Source organism: Calliphora vicina, chromosome 4 (assembly GCF_958450345.1).
Source record: "Calliphora vicina chromosome 4, idCalVici1.1, whole genome shotgun sequence".
Lineage (NCBI taxonomy): Eukaryota > Metazoa > Arthropoda > Insecta > Diptera > Calliphoridae > Calliphora > Calliphora vicina.
This window is the reverse complement of record NC_088783.1, coordinates 609,302-631,772: the sequence shown is the minus strand read 5'-3', so window position 1 is coordinate 631,772 and position 22,471 is coordinate 609,302. Positions and strand designations below refer to the sequence as shown.

Below are 22,471 nucleotides of genomic sequence, written 5' to 3'. Positions count from 1 at the left end.
TTTATACCTACACACGATTTTCTATAGAAATATTTCCATACTATTGCCAATACATATGTACTTGTATTCACAAGATCTTCTATAGTAAATACTGTTATACACAAGATTTTCGCTTTAAAATACTGTTAAACACGATATTTTTTATATAAAATACACTTAGACACATGATTTTCAACAGAAATCCGAGTCCATAGGAATTTTTAAATTAGTATTTATAAATACATAAAATACTTAGAATTGTTTGAAAGTAACAAATTGATTTTTGAACGTACCACAGCATGATTTTCCAAAATCCAAGCGCACTAACTGTACCATGTATGGTTCCAAAAGATTGACATACCACCACGGTGATCGTTCAGGTTTTGTGAGCGAACAAGTTTCAGGTGTAAAAAACGCCGAAGTTGATCCATCTATAGCTTTTTGCGGTGCGCCCGTACCTTCGGTAGATATCTGCATGGGTGCTTTGCCAGCTGCAACATTAAGTACTGGAAAAATAAATGAAAATGTTTTAGTAAATAAATTTCATCTCTGTATATACATTACTTGTGCTTTATAACTTCGTTAAGCACAGATTAGTTATGTTCAGCGTTGTCAAATGACCCAATTTTCGCGGGATTGCCCCGCTTTTAGTCATTATATACCGTTTTTTTTGCTTCTACTAATCGAATAGATACTTGACATCATGTTATTAAAGAATAGTACATTTGGAACTAACTAGGTACATTAAATCGTCCCCTCAATAAAACAATAGTGTATAAGCATATACATCATTATTATCATAATAAGAATCTACATAATGGATTCTATATGTGGTCAAAATTTGGTGAAATTATACTTCCACAAAGTGGGTCAAAATAGCAATTGAAATATTACCTTTGTTCTAGATATCTACTAACACAAAAATTTTATGATGACAAATGATGCACTGTTGTTTTATTAAGGGGACGAAATAATTCTTAAATGTAAAACAAAATTTTTGCATGTTAAACGTCAAAATGGTTGTCAAGATAAAAAATTATAATTTTTAAGTGTTATTGCATCGTTATGAGAAAATTTTTAGGCCCTAATTTTGTAAATCACGTCACCAAAGTGATAGTTATGTGCAAAGCAAAAACAACAATTCACACATTTCAAAAATTTGTTTTTGTTTTATGTACAAATTGTGAACCAAACAAACGCACAAAAATTCAAGCGTTGATTTGCCTTTCATAATTTGAAAATTGTGTACACAAAACAAAAACAAATTTTTAAAATGTGTGAAATGTTGTTTTTGCTTTGCACATAAACATCACTTTGGTGACGTGATTTACAAAATTAGGGCCTTAGTGTTTTTGCTCAGACAAATTTGTTTTGAAAACAGCCCAGCGGCAAAAAGAAGTAGTAAGCAGGCCTTCTGGAAGGCCTTATTTATCAGACACAAGGCCTCATTGCTCCATTCCATACTCATATATTTTTTACACACGATGTCCTAGCCAGCCAAGGCCTTCTTCAACAGGCCTGATAGAAGGCCTTCTTCAACAGGCCTGGTAGTAGGCCTTCTTCACAGGCTTGTTATCAGGCCTTTTGTATATTATTTGAATAGCTGTCACAATTATTTGAAAAACTGTCATTTCTAAAGGTAATTTTAATAATTACCTTTAAAAATTAAACATATTACAAATTATTTTAATTTATTTATAATAAAAACTCGTAAAAAATTCACACAACGCACAACCGCTTTGTCAAAAAATTTAAGCAAAACTATTTTAAGTTTACTTCTATTCACTTTTTGCATTTTTTTGTGTTTGTTGTTTTGTCTTTGGAATGTGATTTTTTTTAACGGTATTTTGTGCTTGTACCTTTTTTGTAACAACAAAAAGAAGGGAGCAGGTAGGCCTTCCATAAGGTCTTCCTGAGAAGGCAAGCGAGCATGAGTACTGGATCTAAAAAAAGGTCTAGGAAGGTCTTACAGAAGGCCTTATAGCTGAAGGCCTAAAAAATTTCGCCGCTGGGAGACGTCATTTATTGTTATGGCTACAGGGGATTTTTTTTTGTTGATATTTGTTTTTTGTTTTAGTTTGTTGATATTATATTGAAATAAATACATTGAATACTTCTGTTCATTTAAAAACTAAGTTTTGTATATATATTATTTTGTAAAATCACAATGCGACTGTGATTAAAATTAATTTACAAAATGTATAACTAATTTTTGCGTAAAATCAAAACCATTTTTAAGAGACATCAATGCACAACATCCTAAAATTAGTCACTCGAATGGTTGGCCGCGAAATTGAATTCTGTTTTTGTCCCGTGCGAATGTCTCGGCTTTTTGCAATTATCTTTAAAATGAAAACATGCACAAAATCAAACTTATAGGGGGGTCAGACGGCATGTATTGCTTGTGTATTGGGACATGTATTCGATACATATGGAATTCCATGTGTATGTCATAATTCACATTATACATACGATTCATAATTTCCACGTTCAAACGTACATATGTAATTGCATGTGACATAACCTCTATAAGTTTATATGTTTATTGTTTTTAACAATATATTTATTTAAAAAATTTTTAAATCACAATAAATATATTTAATGCAATGAACTTATTTTATTATGATTTTTCTTTACTCGCTTTTGTTTTGTTTTTTTTTATTTTGCACTCACACAGTGTTGTATTTGAAAATACAACACTGTTAAACACACGAAAATAGAACATGCTCTAATTGCCAAAAATGTCACGAGTAATACACATGTATTTTACATACACAAAGTTTCATGTGGATCAGACGGTATGTATATGTTTACATATGGAAAAATGTCCCAATACATGCCACAAAACACAAGCAATACATGCCGTCTGACCCCCCTTTTAGCACTAATTATAGGGATAATTGAGAGCTATAAACTAATACCCATATGCATAAACAGTTTATAAATTTATCAAAGGTTTATAAAACAAAATTTACATACAAAATCTGTTTCATAAACCCTTGATAAATTTATAAACTGTTTATGCATATGGGGGTAAGCCTTTTGTCAAACTAAAAAATCGATTTATGTTGACTTTTTTTTCATTTTAAATGTGTACGATGGTCCCGTGCGACATAATGGAATTGCCCATATACCAATTTGATTTTAACAAACTATCACTACTATTCATTCATTCAATAATATTTTTAAGATAGTAATTTTTTTCTTTTTTTGTTTGTTTTGAAGTGTCATTACAAAGGCAAGGATTTTCTTGCAAATTAAAAATATGCGCTTAAAATATACACTATAAAGAGAGAAAATATGCACTAAAAATTACAAAAATTGCAAAATAGTTTTTTATTTGAAATATATTTATTAAAATAGATTTCAAAGAGTGCCGGGTGTAATATTGTGACTCTAGGCCTAAAAGTTAAGTGCTGAAAATTTGAGCCAACGGACAACGATTTCGGGAAGCGCATCGAGGTCAACGATCAGATATTTGCAAAATTTTACTATTTATATGAAATAAATAGGTGAAACTCGTAAATTTTCTGCATTGTTTTCCAGAAATATGTAGATTTATATTAATGAAAATTACATTAAAAAAAATGGTGGTGATTATCCCTGTATCTCGTTTAGGCCAAAATGACACAAAAACTGTATTATAGCTAAAATTCGAAAATAATGCAAATTTTTCAGTTTTTTTTAAATTTTTGCTACTAACTAAATACTTTTGCAAAGAATCGAAATGTGTATGTAATTGTACTGGATATTTTTCTTTAAATTTAGCAACACGAGATGGTGCCTTTAAAAACACTTTTACCCATACGAAATTAATAAATCTATATCTTCAAATTGAGATCTAATTTCTTTGGCTACTCGATGTAAACCATGTGCTAAACATGTTACATGAATACGTTTTGAATAAAATACCATTAGACTATTTCCTGCTTTAAAAATATATACAAAACAAAATTAAAAATGCAATAAAATGGAAAAATATGCTAAATATATGCATTTAAAAAAAATATGCAAAATATGCATTTATAACAAAATATGCACCAACAAATCGATGCCATTTTGCTGCAAATTCTTCGATTCGGAAACTACAAACATGCATTTGCATAAAAATCCTTGCCATGGTCATTATATAACAACTTATTCTTAAATTAAGAAAATTATATTTTAAATTTAAAAGTCGTACAAAACAGTGTGTGCCTAATTTGTTTTTTCTTAAATAAAAGAAAAGAAAAGCAAGTAATTATTAGACAATAAATAAAGTTATTACATGGGAAAGAACCTTCAAATGATGCATTACATACATTTGATCAAACAAATACAAAAATTAATATGGATGTATGTATATATGTAAATTCAAGGTTTATATTTAATTTATACAAATGCAATGTCAGCAAATTTTTCACATGGCATTTTTTGTATTTTTAAATATGTATTTTCAAATAACTCCAACAAATTCGCACAATGTGCCGAATGCAAATAATGGTCCCGGACCAGATGGCCCGCTCATTGGTTAACTTTGAATATTAAAAGTTTTACACAGAAATAAATAATAATTTTCATATTCAAAATTGTGTATTTAGTTTCACTGATTCAGTGAAATGGTTGCATGTACATTAGACCGTACCTCAAAAAAAATATTTCCCGTACACCCCCAAATATAATGTAGTTCTTAAGGCAGTTTTTATTTTTTTTTTGCCGAACATTTTTCGTTATATCTTTGCCATTTACAGTCGGATCTTAAAGTATGTTTTTTCGTCTCGGGAAGACCAATGTTTTGCTCTAAGGACCATTGACCACAAGTATCCCGTTCTAGTATTTATCCACCAGATCTTTGTTCCTACAAACCTAATGCCACCCTAATGTCATAAAATTGAAGCTCGCAAGAAATCATTTAACTTTTGCTAACGAAGAACAGTCTGCATTTACCGTTTTTTTTGTGAAATGCATCAAGCATTTAATTTTTTTTAAATTTCATAACAAAGTAAATTTTAACTCTTAACAATTTTGACATGTTGATGTCATTGGAGGCAATTACTTAGCTCAAACTTTCGTTATTATTTTCATATCACTAAAATACATACACAGAGAAAACAGATTCGTAGTAGCAACCGAATTTGTTGCCAATCGAATGATTCGGCCTAATTAACCGATTTTTACAGTTGTGACTACAAAATTTTAGAAGTGGTAAAATTTTGTTTGCTTCAACCAAAATTCTTCTTTATCCACTGATTTCCTGTTGCTAGAACCGAAAAATTCTATGTATTCAACCGAATCATTCGATTGGCAACAAATTCGGTTGCTATTACGAATTTGTTTTCTCAGTGTATATAAAAATATAAAAATAGGAATAAAAATCCTGATAATAATGTTTTCGTAGGTAAAAACATATTGCATCCTCATTGTAAGTCCATATAAATTATGCTTTTAACTCAGCCATTTATGAACTGATTTTTTCCAATTTCCATACGATCATTCATGATCGTCAGTTATTTTGGTGTCTTTGGAAAGTTTCAAGAATTTGAATTGTTTTTAAGAATTTGTGTCATGAATTCAATAATACATTTAATATCAGAACGTATTGATGGGGTTTTATTGTTAAATAGATATGAAACTTTCTTTTATTGAGTTTTTTCTTATTACTTATTTGGGCTTGTCATTTGCATATTATTCATTTAATATGCTAATGTTGTGCTCATTTATTATTATACAATATACATAAGTTAAGGAGGTAGATACATATTAAAAGAAATATATTTTTAATAAGCCTTAGTTAGTTAAGTTTGTATTATACGTTTTCTTGTATAAAATTGTTCAAAGTTCCATGTTAAAAAAATATGTGGAAATCCGCCTTTGTAACTATTTTGTAAATTTTTTAGCTAGTAATTCTGATTACTATTTAATAAAAATTCAAAATACAAATTTTATATTATTATTGTAATAAATATGTACATACTAAGTAAATTAAATAATTACCACAAAAAGGTATTCCTTCTGGGACCCATGTGCCTTTATCACAGACTCGCCTTGCGGGTCCCAACAATTCAAAACCTCTTTCACAGGAATATGATGCTATTGTGCTATCTGTTAAATTAACATTTGAAAACACTACTGTACTATGGGCTGGGGAACCAGGAAAACTGCAATGCGGCGATTCTGAAATTAAAATAAAACAATACATATTAACACAAAATCTGAAATAATTCTTTATAAGATAATTGTATATCACTATTAAATTCTGTTCTTAAAATTTTGTAATGATTTACATAATAATAAATACACATGCATACATTATATGGGCAGAAAATACAATATTAAAAAAAAAATTATAGAATACCGTTTCGGTTTTCGGGTTATATAACTGTTTTAGGTGAAAAAAGTGGTGACCATTTTTTTGATTGAATGATGTTTAACAGTATTTCTATATATTTCCTACAATAGAAAAACATTAAAGGCCTTATTCACAAACAATTTTTAAATTTAAACAACGTTTAAAAATCAAATTCTGTATGGACATTTTGCTTTAAAACATTGTTTAAATTTAAAATTTTTTAATGAATATGGGGGTACATAAATATATAATTTAAACTGTTCGCCGACGAGATCTACACCAGATTAGGAAAATTAGTCGAAAGTATTTCCAAATATAAAACATTATTTAAAGGCAGAATTTTGGAGACCACGAAGATATCAAAACAAATATTCTTAATGAAACTACTCGATAAGAGAAAATACTTTATGTCGTAAACAGCTGGAGTCGGTCTTGAAACCGAAACATTTTTATACAGACCGGACCTATTTAGTTATTTGTTAGTTTTTACAGCAATTTTTACTCAACGTAAGCATACGAATTTGGCTAAAAATCGTCAATATCCCGATAAAAAATCGTCATTTAGAATTTAATAAATTGTCAACAAAATCGGAAGAAAAAAAATCAAGATTTCTGATAGTAATTTTTATTTAAATATTAAACGAAAACATAACGAGAGCGGAGAAACCTAAAATCAGTTGCTATTCAACTAAGTTACTGTCTTATAAGTACAAGAAGTTACGAAAATTCGTTTTTTTACCCCGTACGTTAATATTAAAAAGTGTAATTTGTAAAGATTTTGCAAATAATTATGGTGTTTCGTTCCACAGAAACTGTCAATTCTATTTGTTTGTCAAAAATTTGCAAGGTAAACGATCGCTTTACAAATGCATATTGGTATAAATAGTGAAGCTTTAAAAACGTTAATACGTAAATTTTTGTTCGACGATAGTAAAGACGCCGTTATAACAAGAAATTATAGAGACCGAATTAATTTTGTATGACTACAAAACTTTAATTTAATAAAAAAATTGGAAAAATATTTAAAAAAAATAAAAAAAAAAATTTTAACATTTCTTCATTTTGTTATTATTTTAAGTGTTTGGCATTATGTTTGCTGGGTAGCTTTCTCACCAATACATCTTCATTTTTATTTTTGATTTAGATCAGTGATGTTCAAAAATAAAAATGAAGATGTATTGGTGAGAGAGCTACCCAGCAAACATAATGTCAAACACTTAAAATAAGAACAAAATAAAGAATGCTTAGATTTAGAATTTTTGCCAGATATAACCAATTTATTAAATGAATGTAATTTAAATTTTAAGGAAATAAAAGAATACACATTATACGGCCGAAATTCTCTAATTTTTTTTATTTATTTCTGACTTTGTTGTTTTGTGTTCAATTGTAATTGAAACGCGTGTGTTTGCTATGCTTCGTCCAAAAACCAACCAACAACAATGCTTAATGAATTTCTGAAAAAAATGAGACATTTCTTACGCTCTTTTAAAGAGAATAAGAATATGTGAACATCATTGTTTAGAATCTAAAGTTTAGATTTTTAATACATATAATCAAAGTAAATTAATAAAGTAGCGACAGTACTACAACAAATACAACATTTACAAAAACCACAAGCAATTTTGTTTTTGGTTTAAGGTCTGAGCTGTCAAAGTTGCCTGTTGTTGTTTTTGCTTTTGGGCTTGTTGTATTTTTCGCCACAACAACCACAAGTGAATTGACAGTTCAGACCAAAGTAAAAAAATAGTCAGCTGTTCTACTGAGTCTACTTTATTAATTTACTTTGCATATAATCATTGGTAGGCAAAAAGAGGCATTTAATTTGTGTGCTTGCAAGTGGGATGTCATTGCAAGTGGCCGATTGGCACACTCTGCATAAAGGGTGGATTAGCCGACTGTAATGTAATGTAACCTTAACGGAACAGCTGATCGTTTCTATTGTGTGTAAAGTAGTTAAAGCAGTTATAGTGACAAAATGTAACGTAACTGTAACGTCTGAATCTGTTAAAAACAGAATTTCTTTACGTTTCAACGTGACATTTACTAATGGTGTTGTCAACTTGTTGATTTTAAAAGTCTTGTATAAAAAATACTTATGCTCAGAACGCTTAACAATATTTTCAATATTCTAAAAATGCTTTAAATATTTCAATAATATAAATACTAGGGTATTCAATTAATCGGGTTTCTGGTTTAATCGGTTAATCGAGCAAATAATTAATCGAGGTTTAGATTTAATCGGTTAATAATCGGTTAATTTAAAATTATTCGATTAACCGAATAATTTATATTTTCATTTCAAATTGAAAATACAACAACGAATTTTGTATACAAAAACATAAAAAATGGTAAATAAGGTATCTGAGATCATTTTTGTAAACATATCGCCTATTTGCTGCAACAACATCATTACTCAAAATCCATGTTTATTGAACTGAGTAATACAAAATATGCGCTGTTCTATAATCTTTCATATAGTTTTATCAGTTTTCAAAAAAATAAATTATTTTTTGTGTGAGGGTGTTTTGTTTTGTTGTTGTAAACATTGTAAAAATTCATGTTTTCTCGAATATTTGATAAGTAAAAATTTGGGTTAAATACAGGTTAGAAAGATATTAAAATCTCCTATTTAAATTTCTGAAATCGCATGACTTGTTGAAAATTTATTTACGAAATAGTAAAATGTCATAAAATATTCAAAGATGTTTTTCTCGAAACGACTTTTTTTGAATTATGACGTTGTTGCAGCAAAGAAGCGATGTGTGAGTTTTTTATAGTATTAGTGAGATATTCTTTTATAAAAAGAATATAGTTTAAACGATTTTTTTCATTAGATTTAATAAAACTTTTCTTGGAAAAAATCAAGAATATTCCTTTTTGGATTGTTTTAGATATTGATTAATTTAATAGTTTCGTTCAGTTATGATAAAAGACTCATTTCAAAAAAAAGTTTCGTCTATACATGTAAATACAAACAAAGTTTCAAATACATGTAAATTAAATATATCAGTTGTTATACATACTCACTAAACATGTTTATTGGATGTTCAAAAAATATCTAATTTTAATTTGAAATTTGTATTTGAATTGAAATGGAAAACAGTTCAAAAACACTAAAATCAGCTTTTTTTGAAATTGTTTCGATAGAAAGAGAAAATAAATTTGCGGTTTACAGACAGTGCGTTAAAACAAACAACTATATAAATAAGCACAAAACCAAACCAGTTGAAATTGTTTCGAGCGAAAGAGACAAATATATTTTTTTTGCCGTGTCGCCTCTGTATACTTTGTGCTAATAATAGTCGAAAGTAATAAGTTTGAAAATATTAAATTAATATTTTGTATAGACAAATTAAATTAACAAATTAGGGCCATTATTACAACTTGCCTTTATGTTCGAAATAGTGAAGGTGAAACTTTAAGCAATAGAAAAAGGTACCCTTAAAGTTAACTATTACTATTACGAACATAAAGGCAAGTTGTAATACTGGCCCTTAGTATAAAGTACAATACAATATTAATTTTTAAGTTATCGGACCTTTAATAAATAAAGTCTGTATGACAAGGTAATAAATAATATTTATAATTGTCTCCTAATGGGTTAATATAAACATATATGAAGTCACTTCGAAGCACTTCACAATGATGATGAATACATTTTTTTTTTTAATCGCAGAAAAAATTATAAAATCGCTTGAACAGTATTTAAAACAATTGTGTTGATAACACTTTCAAACAGCTGTATAAATTTGTTTGTTTATGTCAAAAACATATGACACGTTTTTAATGTTCTATAATCTCACTAAAGTGTTACGTTAAGTCAACATTACGGTTACATTACATCAACGGTCGGCTAACCCAGCCTTAACACTTCACTATTAAATTCAATCGTGAAAATACTCCAGTATTTGAGAAAAAAAGAAAAAATAAATACATAACCTCTCGTTTTCTAGTCAAAAGCTCTAACCACTAAACCACAGAGCTCTTATTTGTACTGCTCTCTAATTGTTATCAAGAATAAGATGTGAGTCTACTCTCTATTTTTGCATTTTCTACATCATCACTGAGAATGAAAACACAAAAGGCCACATTCAGCATTACATGTGGCCATCGAAGTGGTTATTTAAGATTTTATTTTTCTTGAATTTATTTTCAAAAACTAAAGACAAATATCTGACTATTGTTTATTACTGAATATGCTGGTGAAATGTAGTGCAAATGATAACCATTTAACTACCACTTTAGCAGCCACATCGAACTAGTTAGTTGTAGAAGTAGTAATATAGCTAGTGCAAGGTTTCCAATTGGCACTTTTCAAACTGCTGGGTATTAAGTCACATAATAGTTATATGAAATGTGCGTATTGCGACTTTGTATACCAACAAATATAAAATGGCCACTTGTCTGAAAGTAAACAAAGTAGTTTTCCAGCTACCAACAATAAATTATTACACGTTGAATCCAAAATGATATGTTCAACCAAAATACACATGTACATATGTTAAAAAATCGCAAAAAAATAGCATATAAAGTTTTTAATAAAAAACAAATAAAAACAAGTTCGTCTGTATCGAATCTTATATAGCCTTCACCGAAGTTTACATTAAGATAAATATTAAAAACTATTTTTGGTGATCAAAAATTTGGGTTAAAAAGAGGTGATAATATCGATGTAGACGTAATTTTTTGCTTATATCTAAGACAGAGGTATACTACAGTAGATATATTGATGTATCAATTATGTATGTAAGTTATTTGGTGGCTTCGGAATGTTGATTTCAATATACAGACGGACAGACGGGCATGTCTATATCGACTCCGCTATCTATAACGATCCATAATATACATATGTATGTATATCTACGCAAATAAAAAATAAGGAAATTACAAACGGAATGACAAACTTATACCACTCATGGTGAAGTGTATAATTACATATTATGTATGTTTGTATGTATGTATGTACCATTTTAGATGTAAAGCAGTGATGTTCATGCCATACAACAATTGTTCAAAAAATTTACACACATTTATTATGCTCTTTTAAAGAGAATAACAAATGTCTCTTTTTAGAAATTCATTAAGCATTGTTGTTGGTTGGTTTTTGGACGAAGCATAGCAAACACACGCGTTTCAATTACAATTGAACACAAAACAACAAAGTCAAAAATAAATCAAAAATTTGAGAGAATTTCGGCCGTATAATGTATATTCTTTCATTTCCTTAAAATTTAAATTAAATTCATTAAATAAATTGGTTATATCTGGCAAAAATTCTAACTCTAAACATTCTTTATTTTGTTCTTATTTTAAGTGTTTGACATTATGTTTGCTGGGTAGCTCTCTCACCAATACATCTTCATTTTTATTTTTGAACATCACTGATGTAAAGTAATAATTCATTATAATTTTTTTTGAATTTACATTTTTAAAATTTTCTCCGCATGCAATATTTCAACGTTTTTGCTAAGTTTTCTAAATAATTCCATCACTGATGTTGTTTGACATCATTATCTGATGTTGAGAAAAATTTTCGGTTACGAAATGTCAAGTACATGTTTCAATGTTTACCTTTAATGCAAATGCTTTCAGTTTTATTTTTCTAAAAGCTTGACAAATTTGAAAATACATAATTGAAAAATAGCTCGGGATATACAAATATGTAAAATATTGGATTGTTGTTAATGGATTATAAAATTCCTTAAATAACTAACTTCATATTATTTCATTTCGTGGAACATTTAAATGAAACACAAGTTTGTATTGTAAGTATGTTGAGAATTGATATTGATGAATTAAAATATTACTTTTTTAATAAAAAAGATTCCCGGCAATCGCGAAATGTGGAAAAAAAATTCCCGATTCCCGGGTATCCGGCTATTCCCGAAATATATAATAATACTGTAAATTATGAATATTATAGCAAAATTTCATATAAAAACTTAGTGTTATAATGAAGGCAAATAAGCGCTTATAATATGCACTATAAAAAGAGAAAATATGCACTAAAAATGGCAAAAATATAGAGTTGTCGAATATATGTGATATAAAAATATATAAAATTAAATCAGCAATAAAATGGAAAAATATGCTAAATATATGCATTTTAAAAAAATGCATTGATAACAATATATGCAACAACAAATCGATGCCATTTTGTGCAAATTCTTCGATTCGAAAATAAAATTGTCAAAAGTGATTTTGAGTTACTGACTACAAACATGGATTTGCATAGACATCCTTGCCCTGGTATAATCATTATAATATAATAATGGTTATAATCTATACATAGTATTTTAATAAATTATTTGAATAATATTTTTTACTCGTTATTCGTTCGATTCGAGGAATTTTAAAAAATCTATCGATCACTCGAAAAATATGAACATTTTTCGATTAAAATAAAGATCCTATAATTGACAACCCTAGTCCAACGAGAATTCGTACTTATTGTCAACTGTGGAATCTCATCTCTTTTAAAACATTGTTGATTTTTGTTTATTTTTGTATTAAAAAAAATATATGTACGAGTATGTTGGATTGACATAAATACGATAACAGAGATGACTGGAATATTTCTTTATGTTGCCATTTATTTCATTAAAAATTAATATTTAAACTGCAAATGGTACATTCGTATGTAAAGTAAAAATAATTAAAAGAAAGAAAAATTTAACTCAAACCACAATTTTTCGATACCAGAATCTGAATTTACATGTAAATTACGATTTGAAAAATTGTGCAATTTCTGTCAATGGTCTAGAAATTAAATGAATAGGTTTTGTCTATGGAATTTTAATACAAATGTAAATCGAGGTCTAACTAACAATTTTTGTGATTTTCTATTAATGATGCATATGTACTTACATATGGGCAATTCCATTAAGTCGCACGGGACCGTCGTACACATTTAAAGTGAAAAAGTCAAAATAAATCGAATTTTTAGTTTGACAATTAGCCCTATAATTGGTGACAAGTACATGCAACTCTACAACAAATCAACAATAAAAGAAACAACATTAATTTTGTTTGTGTAATAACTTGTGAGATTGTCAAAAACTGTTGACAATTTTTCCACAAATTTCACTCACGTTGCCCATTTAATCGGGTCTTTTCGCACATAGAATAAGTCCTCACTACCACTGGTACATTTTTTTTTTGCATAATGAATAAAAACACATTTTTAAATTATTATTCTTGCTTTTATTATAGGAATTTTTCAAAATTATTTTTTTTGATTAATATTTTCAAATACAAAAAAATTAAAAAATGTAAACAAACATAGAAAGAAAAACAAAAAGTAAAAACAATTTGACAATCTCACAAGTATTTACAAAGGAACAAAAAATGAACAGCTGATCACTTGTATGTACTTGTATAAATATACTTTGATTGGTGCTAATTTTGATTTTTTTCCAGTTGTTTTTTCAAAATTTTTTTTTAAATTAAAAAAAAAAATGTTTTTAGTTTTTAAACATTTTTTTAATATTTAGTGAAAAAAAATTCGGGTTAAACATTTTTTTTTCCGATTTAGACCCATTGTAGGTCCAACTTACTATGGTTTTATATACAAAAATCTTTGGAATATCAAACGGATTTTTTTTCCTGAATACGCAGTCCTATCTGCTTTTCCTTCTTGCCCATTGCAACAAAAGTGGTTCAACTGGGCTATACCTGGAATGCTTTTCACTTCTTTCCATTTTTTGTCTAAATTATATAACAATGAATACTTTTCAATCTGATCAGACGGCATAATATATAATTGCATATTTACATGATTTATTTCATTTGTGTAAGAAAAAATAATTTTAAATTTTTTTAAATTTCACACTTTAATATATGCATAGTTTTCTATGCATTCTTTTTTGACTCTTTGTACCCTCAGGAAGATTTTAGATATCAAAAGTCAATGCATAATGTCTCTCTTTAAGAACTTGTACCAAAACAAAACGTGCATTATAAATATTCAAATCAGACAAGTTGCCCTTGGGCGACTTTGCATTCGGATATCTCGAAATGGGTTATGAATAAATGGAAAAGTCTTTTCAAACACTTTTAATTTAAAATATGGTCTCGGTGGACTTTTCGGTGGAAATGCCCATATATTTATTAATACTGGACCAGAGTAACGAAAAAATATGTCTTTGTAAATGTCGCTCTACTTACTTTAAACATAATAAAAAAAAATAGCTACAACACAGAAAATCATTAAGAAAAAACCTGTCTGTATTTATCTATTCACATAAATGTGAATGTATGGATATGTATTGATACATACCAGTCATGTTGTTCATACATACATATATATATGTACATACATATGTTGATATCTATGTAACAAAAAGAAATTAGAATTATAGAATGCGGTCAAATCTGAAAAAAAACCGTAATCAATGACCGAAATTATATTGAATGTATGGATGTGTTTTGTATCTGGTAGAATAATGTGTTATTTTAACATTTTACAGTTTGACTGGGAGTGTGAGTGTGAGGAATAGATATTGGCTGGCTAGTGAATAGAGAAGAGCTCAGGTGAAGAAAGAAGAGATTCATCAGTTTCTTCTTTTATGTACGATCACACACTTCGTGTGGTAAGAATATGCGCACATCTCTATACATACTAATAAATGTATGTATTTGTATAAAAATTATTTTTATTCGAATGAAATTTTTTTTTTATAATACTCAAATAAATTTAAAATTTTAAAAAAAAAACTATAAATTGTATTGAAGAAAAAAATTTCAAATATCAAAAATGCAATAATTTATAATGATAAACGAAGATAGATGTTCATCATTGGAAATTTTTATTAGAAACTAACATCTAGTCTTATTTTTCATAGATTTCACAGTTTTAAATAAAACGTAATGCAAATGGTATTCATTTTAATTGAATAAAAGTTCATAATTTTTGTATTATTCGAGTAATCGATTAATTTTTAAAATTTCCTCAATTATTCGAACGAATAATGACTAATAAATATGGGCATTTCCACCGAAAGGTTCACCGAGACCAGAAAATTAAAAGTGTTTGAAAACACTTTGTTTTTACATATTTTCATAGGGAAACAATCAAATTTAAATAATGTGAACAAATTTTCCATTTATTCATAACCCATTTCGAGATATCCGAATACAAAGTCGACCAAAGGCAACTTTTCTGATTTGAATATTTATAATGCACGTTTTGTTTTGATACAAGTTCTTAAAGAGACTTTTGATATCAAAAATTTTCCTGAGGGTACAAAGAGTCAAAAAAGAATGCATAAAAACCTATGCGATTGCTAATAACTAAGTTTTTGCTTTGCATTATCACATATTTCGATGTCCCGTGCGACATTGAAAAACAACATTTGTTATCTGTGCGTCGAAAGTATATGCAGAAAGATTATCATATATTGAGTCCAAACAGAGATTGTTTATACAATTAAAATAAAAGAAACTTTACTGAAAAATAAGAACATTTATGATCTTGGTACACCACATAAATATGGTAAAATTATATCTTATGTCTTCTGATCAGATTGAGAAGCATTCCTTGTTATATAATGGACTACTTTTGTTGCAATGGGCAAGAAGGAAAAACAGATAGGACTGCGTATGGTATGGTATTATGGTATTTATTTACTGATATAAAATACTTTGCCCTATGTCTATACTTGTTAAATTTTGTCAAGATAAAAAATTATAATTTTTAGTGTTATTGGTGCGTTATGACAAAATTGTTAGTGTTTTTGCTCAGACAACATTGTTTTGAAAACAAACGTCATTTATTTTTATGATAAATATTTGTCAAGTATAAGGGGCTTACGTACTAAATATTTGTCTTACTTTTTTGGAATACTTCTTTTAAGTTAAAAACTAAGTTTTTTTATATATTTCGTAAAAAAAGCAACAGAAACTGCATAAATATCATGATGGAAAAAAATGTCCCGTGCGACTGTGATTAATTTTTCATTTCCGACCCTATAAAGTATATATATTCTGGATCCTTGTAGATAGCGGAGTCGATTAAGCCGATCATGCTTAGTTAAACTTCGAACAGGGAACAGGTATAAATTCGTTTTTAGCTAACCTCCGTAGAATGGTAATAAATTGATTGATTCTTTTAGAATTATAGTTCTCCAGATATTCAAAATTAATTATTTACTTTGTGCCACAACCACCAATGCAATCCCGACCATTTTCAGCCAAACTGTGTAAAATGGTAAGAGAGCTATGCGGAGAAAGTTTGAAGAACCTTGCAATTATTACTTTGTATGGGAGGTGACTACCTCCTTTTCGGCCCCTCCCATTTTGGTTCCCCAGATATTCTAAATCAGTATTTACTCTGTATGGGAGGTACTATGCCCTCTAATCTAATTCCGTCTATATTCAGCTAAACTCCGCACAGTAATAAGAAATTAATTCGCTAAAAGTTTAAATACTTTTACAATTATAGTTCTACAGATATTCGAAATTAATTCAGATATTCCCGAACAATTTCAGCGAAACTATGCAAAATTATAAGAGAGCCATTTAGACTAAGTTTAAAGAATCTTGCAATTATAGTTCACAAAATATTTAGAAATAACTATTTACTTTGTATGGGAGGCGACTCATCATTTTTTCCGACCCGTCCCATTTTTCATTAAACTTCATGCAGTGATAGACTGTTGAAAATCGTCACAATTATAGTTCTGCACATATTATAAAATAACTATTTACTTATGTACAATTAAGTATTTACTCCCACATGCATAAACAGTTTTTTTTAAATTTGTCAAAGGCTTATAAAACAAATTTTGAATGGAAAATTTTGTTTTATAAACCTTTGATAAATTTAAAAATTGTTTATGCATATGGGAGTTAGAAAATAAAAAAAAACACATTAAAAATATATTTATTTAAGTGAATTTAAATTACTAAAGTCTTCTTCTTTGTTTTCTATAACAACTCTCACTTAAAACAGAGCGAAATCAATACTGTTTAATTTTTTCTCTTATTTATTTACAACAACAAATTCGACAAACACGCATTGCTTTGTTTACTTTTTAGCTTAAGGTTCACATGTACACGTTTTTGCATATATGTTAGTAACATCTTTAAACGCTTATAACTCCTAAAACTGAACCGATGTCAATAAAATATATATTCTGCACTTCTGGGAATAAATCCCTTTAAAATGGTACATTTCTTGCCCAAATTGAATGTATAATGTGAGCGTAAAAGGGGTCTAAAGAAATCGACTTGCCTATTAATATTATGATGATGATAATATATAAAAGTAACGAATAATAAATTAGAGCATTTTAGTTATATTAAGTATCGTTAAATAATTGTTGATTGCCTTTATAATTCGTATAAAACTTTCAGTAAATTGTTAAGGCGTTTGACGAAAATATACATATTAAAAATTATATCTACATTGTTTATTATTAATTGGACGATCGTTCTAACCAAAGAATAACAAGAAGGGAAGCCTCTAATTTTTTCTACAACAAAAACTTCTCTCTCTTCTCACATACAAGTAGTATGTATTCAACACACTTGAGAGAGATTTAACTTCAAAACTTTTTCTTGAAAATTGCACAAAATTGCAATTCACACACATCACATAATATTTTTATTATTTTTTTCCACACATTTAAAAACCATTTAAATAACCGAAATGTGTAAATTTTGCACAAACGAAAAAAAATATTTTTTAATTTTTTTGACATTAATTTTTTAAGGGTTGAAATTAAAACTAAAAAAAAACACATTTGTAAAATTTCGTATTGGAAATTAATAAAAAAGTTCAAATAAACTTAATTTTTGCAGAAATTATGGAATAAAAAGCGGAAAACCTATTTATAAAACCTTTCCAGTTCAAATACAATTCAAATAATTTGAGAATTGTTTGAATTTGTAAATTTAATTGTAATAAAATTTTGTTATAATTTTTAATGTCGATTTTATACAACTCTGTGTGTTTGAGGGGTGTGGTGAAAGTGGTTTGAAAACCAATACATATAAATAAAATGATACCAATACATCCAAAGAGTTAGGTTTTTTTTGACAACCGACTTAGGTTTTTTTTGACAGCGTTTCACTTCTTGTTATTATTCTTTGATTTAGCGGTTGCAAAGGTTTTCGTTTTTATGTTAGGTTTCATAATATGTATTATGATATTGGTTTGTTAAATCAAAATCGATTAGTGAAAATTAATGTTAAATGCAGTTTCTAATAAAATGTTTCATGTAAACAACTTGAAATAACATTTTTAACTATTGGCTTTGCTTCATATGTTAACTATTTATCTTAAATTTTAACTTGATTAATTTTTTCGAATATTCGATTAATCGAATAATTTTTTATTTGATCGATTAAATACCCTAGTATGTGAGTTTGTATTTGTCGAAACATAAACCGCAAGAGCACCAACAATGATGCATACGTTACGCTTAAATGCTTACTAAGTTAAATGAATAGTTAGCGGTTTATACTAACATATACATACAATCATTCTTACATACCCAGCAGTTCTGGTGAAAGTCTCCCAACTAACGCTGGTATCTATGATATTATGTCTCCATTGGTTATCAAATAAGCTTGGTGGAGGCTATTTAACCCCTAATAGTCAACAAAAAAGACAGTTCATAGAAGTCAACATAGCCAAACCCGACATATCCAGTAATACACTTTCAGTTTACAAAGTGGAATTGATATTTTGTTTGACAATATTTGTTTTTCTAAAATATTTAATCAATTTCTATACCAAAAACTTCACTTTTGTTTTAATATTGTATATTGTATAATGTATAAATATTAAAGATGTTAAAGTTTTAAAGCTTTTAAATAACCCAAAAGTAGCATTTTTGCGTTTTTGGAAAAACGCGCTACATTTCTGAATTTCTGTTAGATCTGTTAGATTTCTGTTAGACCAGCAGGCATGAAGTCAATTTTCACTTTAGTACCTCTAAACGTTATTTTACACACCAGAAGTAATCTATTGGTGAAATGTCAGTGGAAGTTTTGTTTACAAGCAATCGGTTATTGGAATGTCTATAAGATGTCTCTTTAATTGACTATTTCAGGTCAATTAGAATCCGTACATGTTAAAATAACTAGTTATGTAGCTGATCATGTAAACAGTTGGGTAGCTAGTAGTTGGGTAGGGTATTCGAATTATTCGAATTATTCGATTTTTCTCTTGTTCGAATAAAACGAATAATTCGAATAAGAGATTTTAACTTGTTCGAATAATTCGAACACATGTTTAAAATTAATCGAATTATTCGAATAATTAAATTTTTTTTTAAAAAAGTAAGGAATGAAGTTTTGATGTCGGTTTTTTAATATTTTATTGTTAAGGAAAAACAAAAAATAACGTTAAAGTTAACAATTCAAGTATTGATAATGTTAAAAAAAACATTCGAAAACAAATTATTTATTTAATTTATATTAAATTTTCAACAGAAATATACTGATCAGATTAACTCCCGAACAATCTACAAAACAATTGACTAGCAAACCCTTTAGTTTCCGTTTTGGAGCTATGCTTTAATAAAATTAGAGCTAGTTGGACATGATCCTGATTTCAAATACAATATAAGCGTAGTAAGAACTTCGTTATGTCGTTCATTAATTCGGGTTTTAAATTGAGTAACTAATTCTTTAGTAAGTTAATTATTCACTATTTCTAAATTATTTATAACAAATTGTATTATACCCTCAAGCTCTATCAACGTTGCCGAATCTTTGGTTAATAAAGTGGTCTTGGGGAATTACACAATAAAGGAAATCTGTACAATGTTTGATATCATTGTCAGTGAACGTGGCAAATTTGAAGTCAGGCAGTGCATGATTGTCGCATTTACAAATATGCACGCAAAAAGTGTATTACCATGTTAGATAAAGATGTTCAACAATGTTCAAAATCATGTATAAGACGAACTCCATGCTTTTCGTGCAACAAAACGTAAGTTTGCAATATTTGTGTTTATCATTCGATTTATTAAATATTATGCAACACTTACGTACGCGGTTAATAACATCACTTATATACATATATTTTAAGATCATGGCCTTCATCTATTTCAATGTAATCATTATAAATGTCATCCTCAATATCACTTTCGACGACCGTTTCAAAATCACATTCTCCATCAGATTCAACTCCACTTTAATCTAAGTTAATATTTTGATTATTAATTGCGATTCTTCTAATATTTCGCCAGCTAAATAACAAATATTTTACTCCGTACCTTTTATTTTCATTGGTTCAAGTCCTAAATTAAAAATTTTGAAAGATTTGTTTTTAGAACTGTAACTTCTTGCAGTAATATTTATATATTTATAGAAGTAGCTATCGGAACACTCATCTACAGTGATCGAAAGTCCCTATGTCTTTAGTTATTTATCGAATTTCAGAAACAATACAATTTTTATGTGTCATTATTACTTATTTAAATTTGAAATTGTGAAAAATTTAATAAATATGAACATTTATTCGTTTTATTCGATTATTCTACATAAAATTGTCCGAATTATTCGTTGTTCGAAAATGGGAATTTTTAAATTTTTCGAATAATTATTCGTAAGAAATTATTCGCTTAATCGAACTATCATTAGTCGAATGAATACCCTAGTAGCTAGTAATGCAACCGGTATGTGAATTCAATGCCTCGGACCAGCTATCGAACCCTCTCAATGTAATCTAAAAGTGTCAAAATAACTAGCCAGGTAGCACGTTATGTAACTAGTTCTCACTCTAAATAATATCATTAGTTCAGGACAGTCTCCTAAAACTGCTGGGCACTTGCTTAACTGCTGGATAGGTATGTATGAATGAATGAGAGTGAGTGAGTGAGTTTCATCGTGATTATGTTCGAGTATGAATTTTATTTTTTTTCTACTTTCAACACAACAATAATACAATATAATTAAATAGAGAACTTGTAATAATCGACTGGAGATAAAATCTAGATCACTTGAGGAACCTGTTACCCAATGGAAACAATATTGGTTTGAACGAACATAATAAATAAACTAGTTGTTGTTTTTTCACAAAGTTTATGTAACGGTTTTATAGTTTTTTTTCTCTTCGTGTGCTTAGCCAAATGATTATAAACAATCAAGATACAAGTACACTGTGGTGCAAAAGTGAGGCAAGTTTATAAAGTTTTTAGAAAATTGTCAATAAAATGTCGGAGTTTTAAGTTTCATACATGATTAAGTCTGTACTATTCGATAACTAAGAACAAGACTTCTATTTACTCTCCTTGTCTGAATATATGGATACCATTACATTAAGGCCATTGTCTCACTTTTGCACCAATGTTGAGCAAAATTTTTATTCAGTGATTTTTGAGCTAATTTATTTTATTGGACTTAGGCACGTAAATTATAGCGAGCTAAGATTTGAAATGACAGAGGCATAATTCAACTAACTGAAAATTTTGTAATTTTTTTTTTAAAGGGACTTCTCTAGCAAAACATAATTTATATATACTTTTGGAACGCTGAACCACAAATATGGCAAATATTTTCAAATTGTACCTGCAGTTTTCGATATGCATAGATACCTATTTCCACTGTAATTTTTCACGTAAAAAAAATTTTTTAACAGTAAGAATGAAGTTCAATTGAAATTTTTATTGTAAAATTGTTACGGTCATCTTTTTTTTCTTTTTTATACATTAGCAATATGTTGTATCGCTTGCTTATTAAATGCTATTTATTGTTTTATTCATTTTTTAAGTACATATGATCAAGAAAATGTATCATTTTGTTTTTTTAGTTAAATCAGGGTTGTAACTTTTCGTCATATACTTTCTGTTTTAAAAAACAAGCAAATTTACTTTCCCAAAAAAAATAGTACTTTTGTCCAATGTATTTTGACCGACGATGTTTGTACACACACATATGTATATGTAAATTAGACCGGCCCTTTTAAAAGTAGAATTGCCTTGGATAAGTCTAGAGATGCTAATAGGGACTGATTTTTGAAAATCCCGAGGTTCGGTATTTAGCAAAGAATACCGACCCGAGGAAACGGGATAAAATATAACACAGGGCAACAAAATCGAAAAATTTTTAGTGGGTTTTTAAAGCACTACACAATTTTGATGTATTGTGGTTCCAGTAGTACAAATATGGTCCAAATGTTAAATTCTATGGAGATGTTTTTTTTTAATT

The 22,471-nt window shown here is 28.3% G+C and overlaps 1 protein-coding gene across 1 annotated transcript in view; it reads right to left on the bottom strand.

The window, feature by feature from the left end:
- Nucleotides 1-22,471, bottom strand: part of LOC135957240 (uncharacterized) — a 57,433-nt gene that overhangs the window by 18,480 nt on the left and 16,482 nt on the right. The window contains exons 2-3 of the mRNA XM_065507946.1: nt 5,953-6,132; nt 273-485 (exon numbers count right to left, since the gene is read on the bottom strand). Of these exons, the coding sequence (XP_065364018.1) occupies nt 273-485; nt 5,953-6,132 (393 nt within the window). The remainder of the gene's footprint in view (nt 1-272; nt 486-5,952; nt 6,133-22,471) is intronic.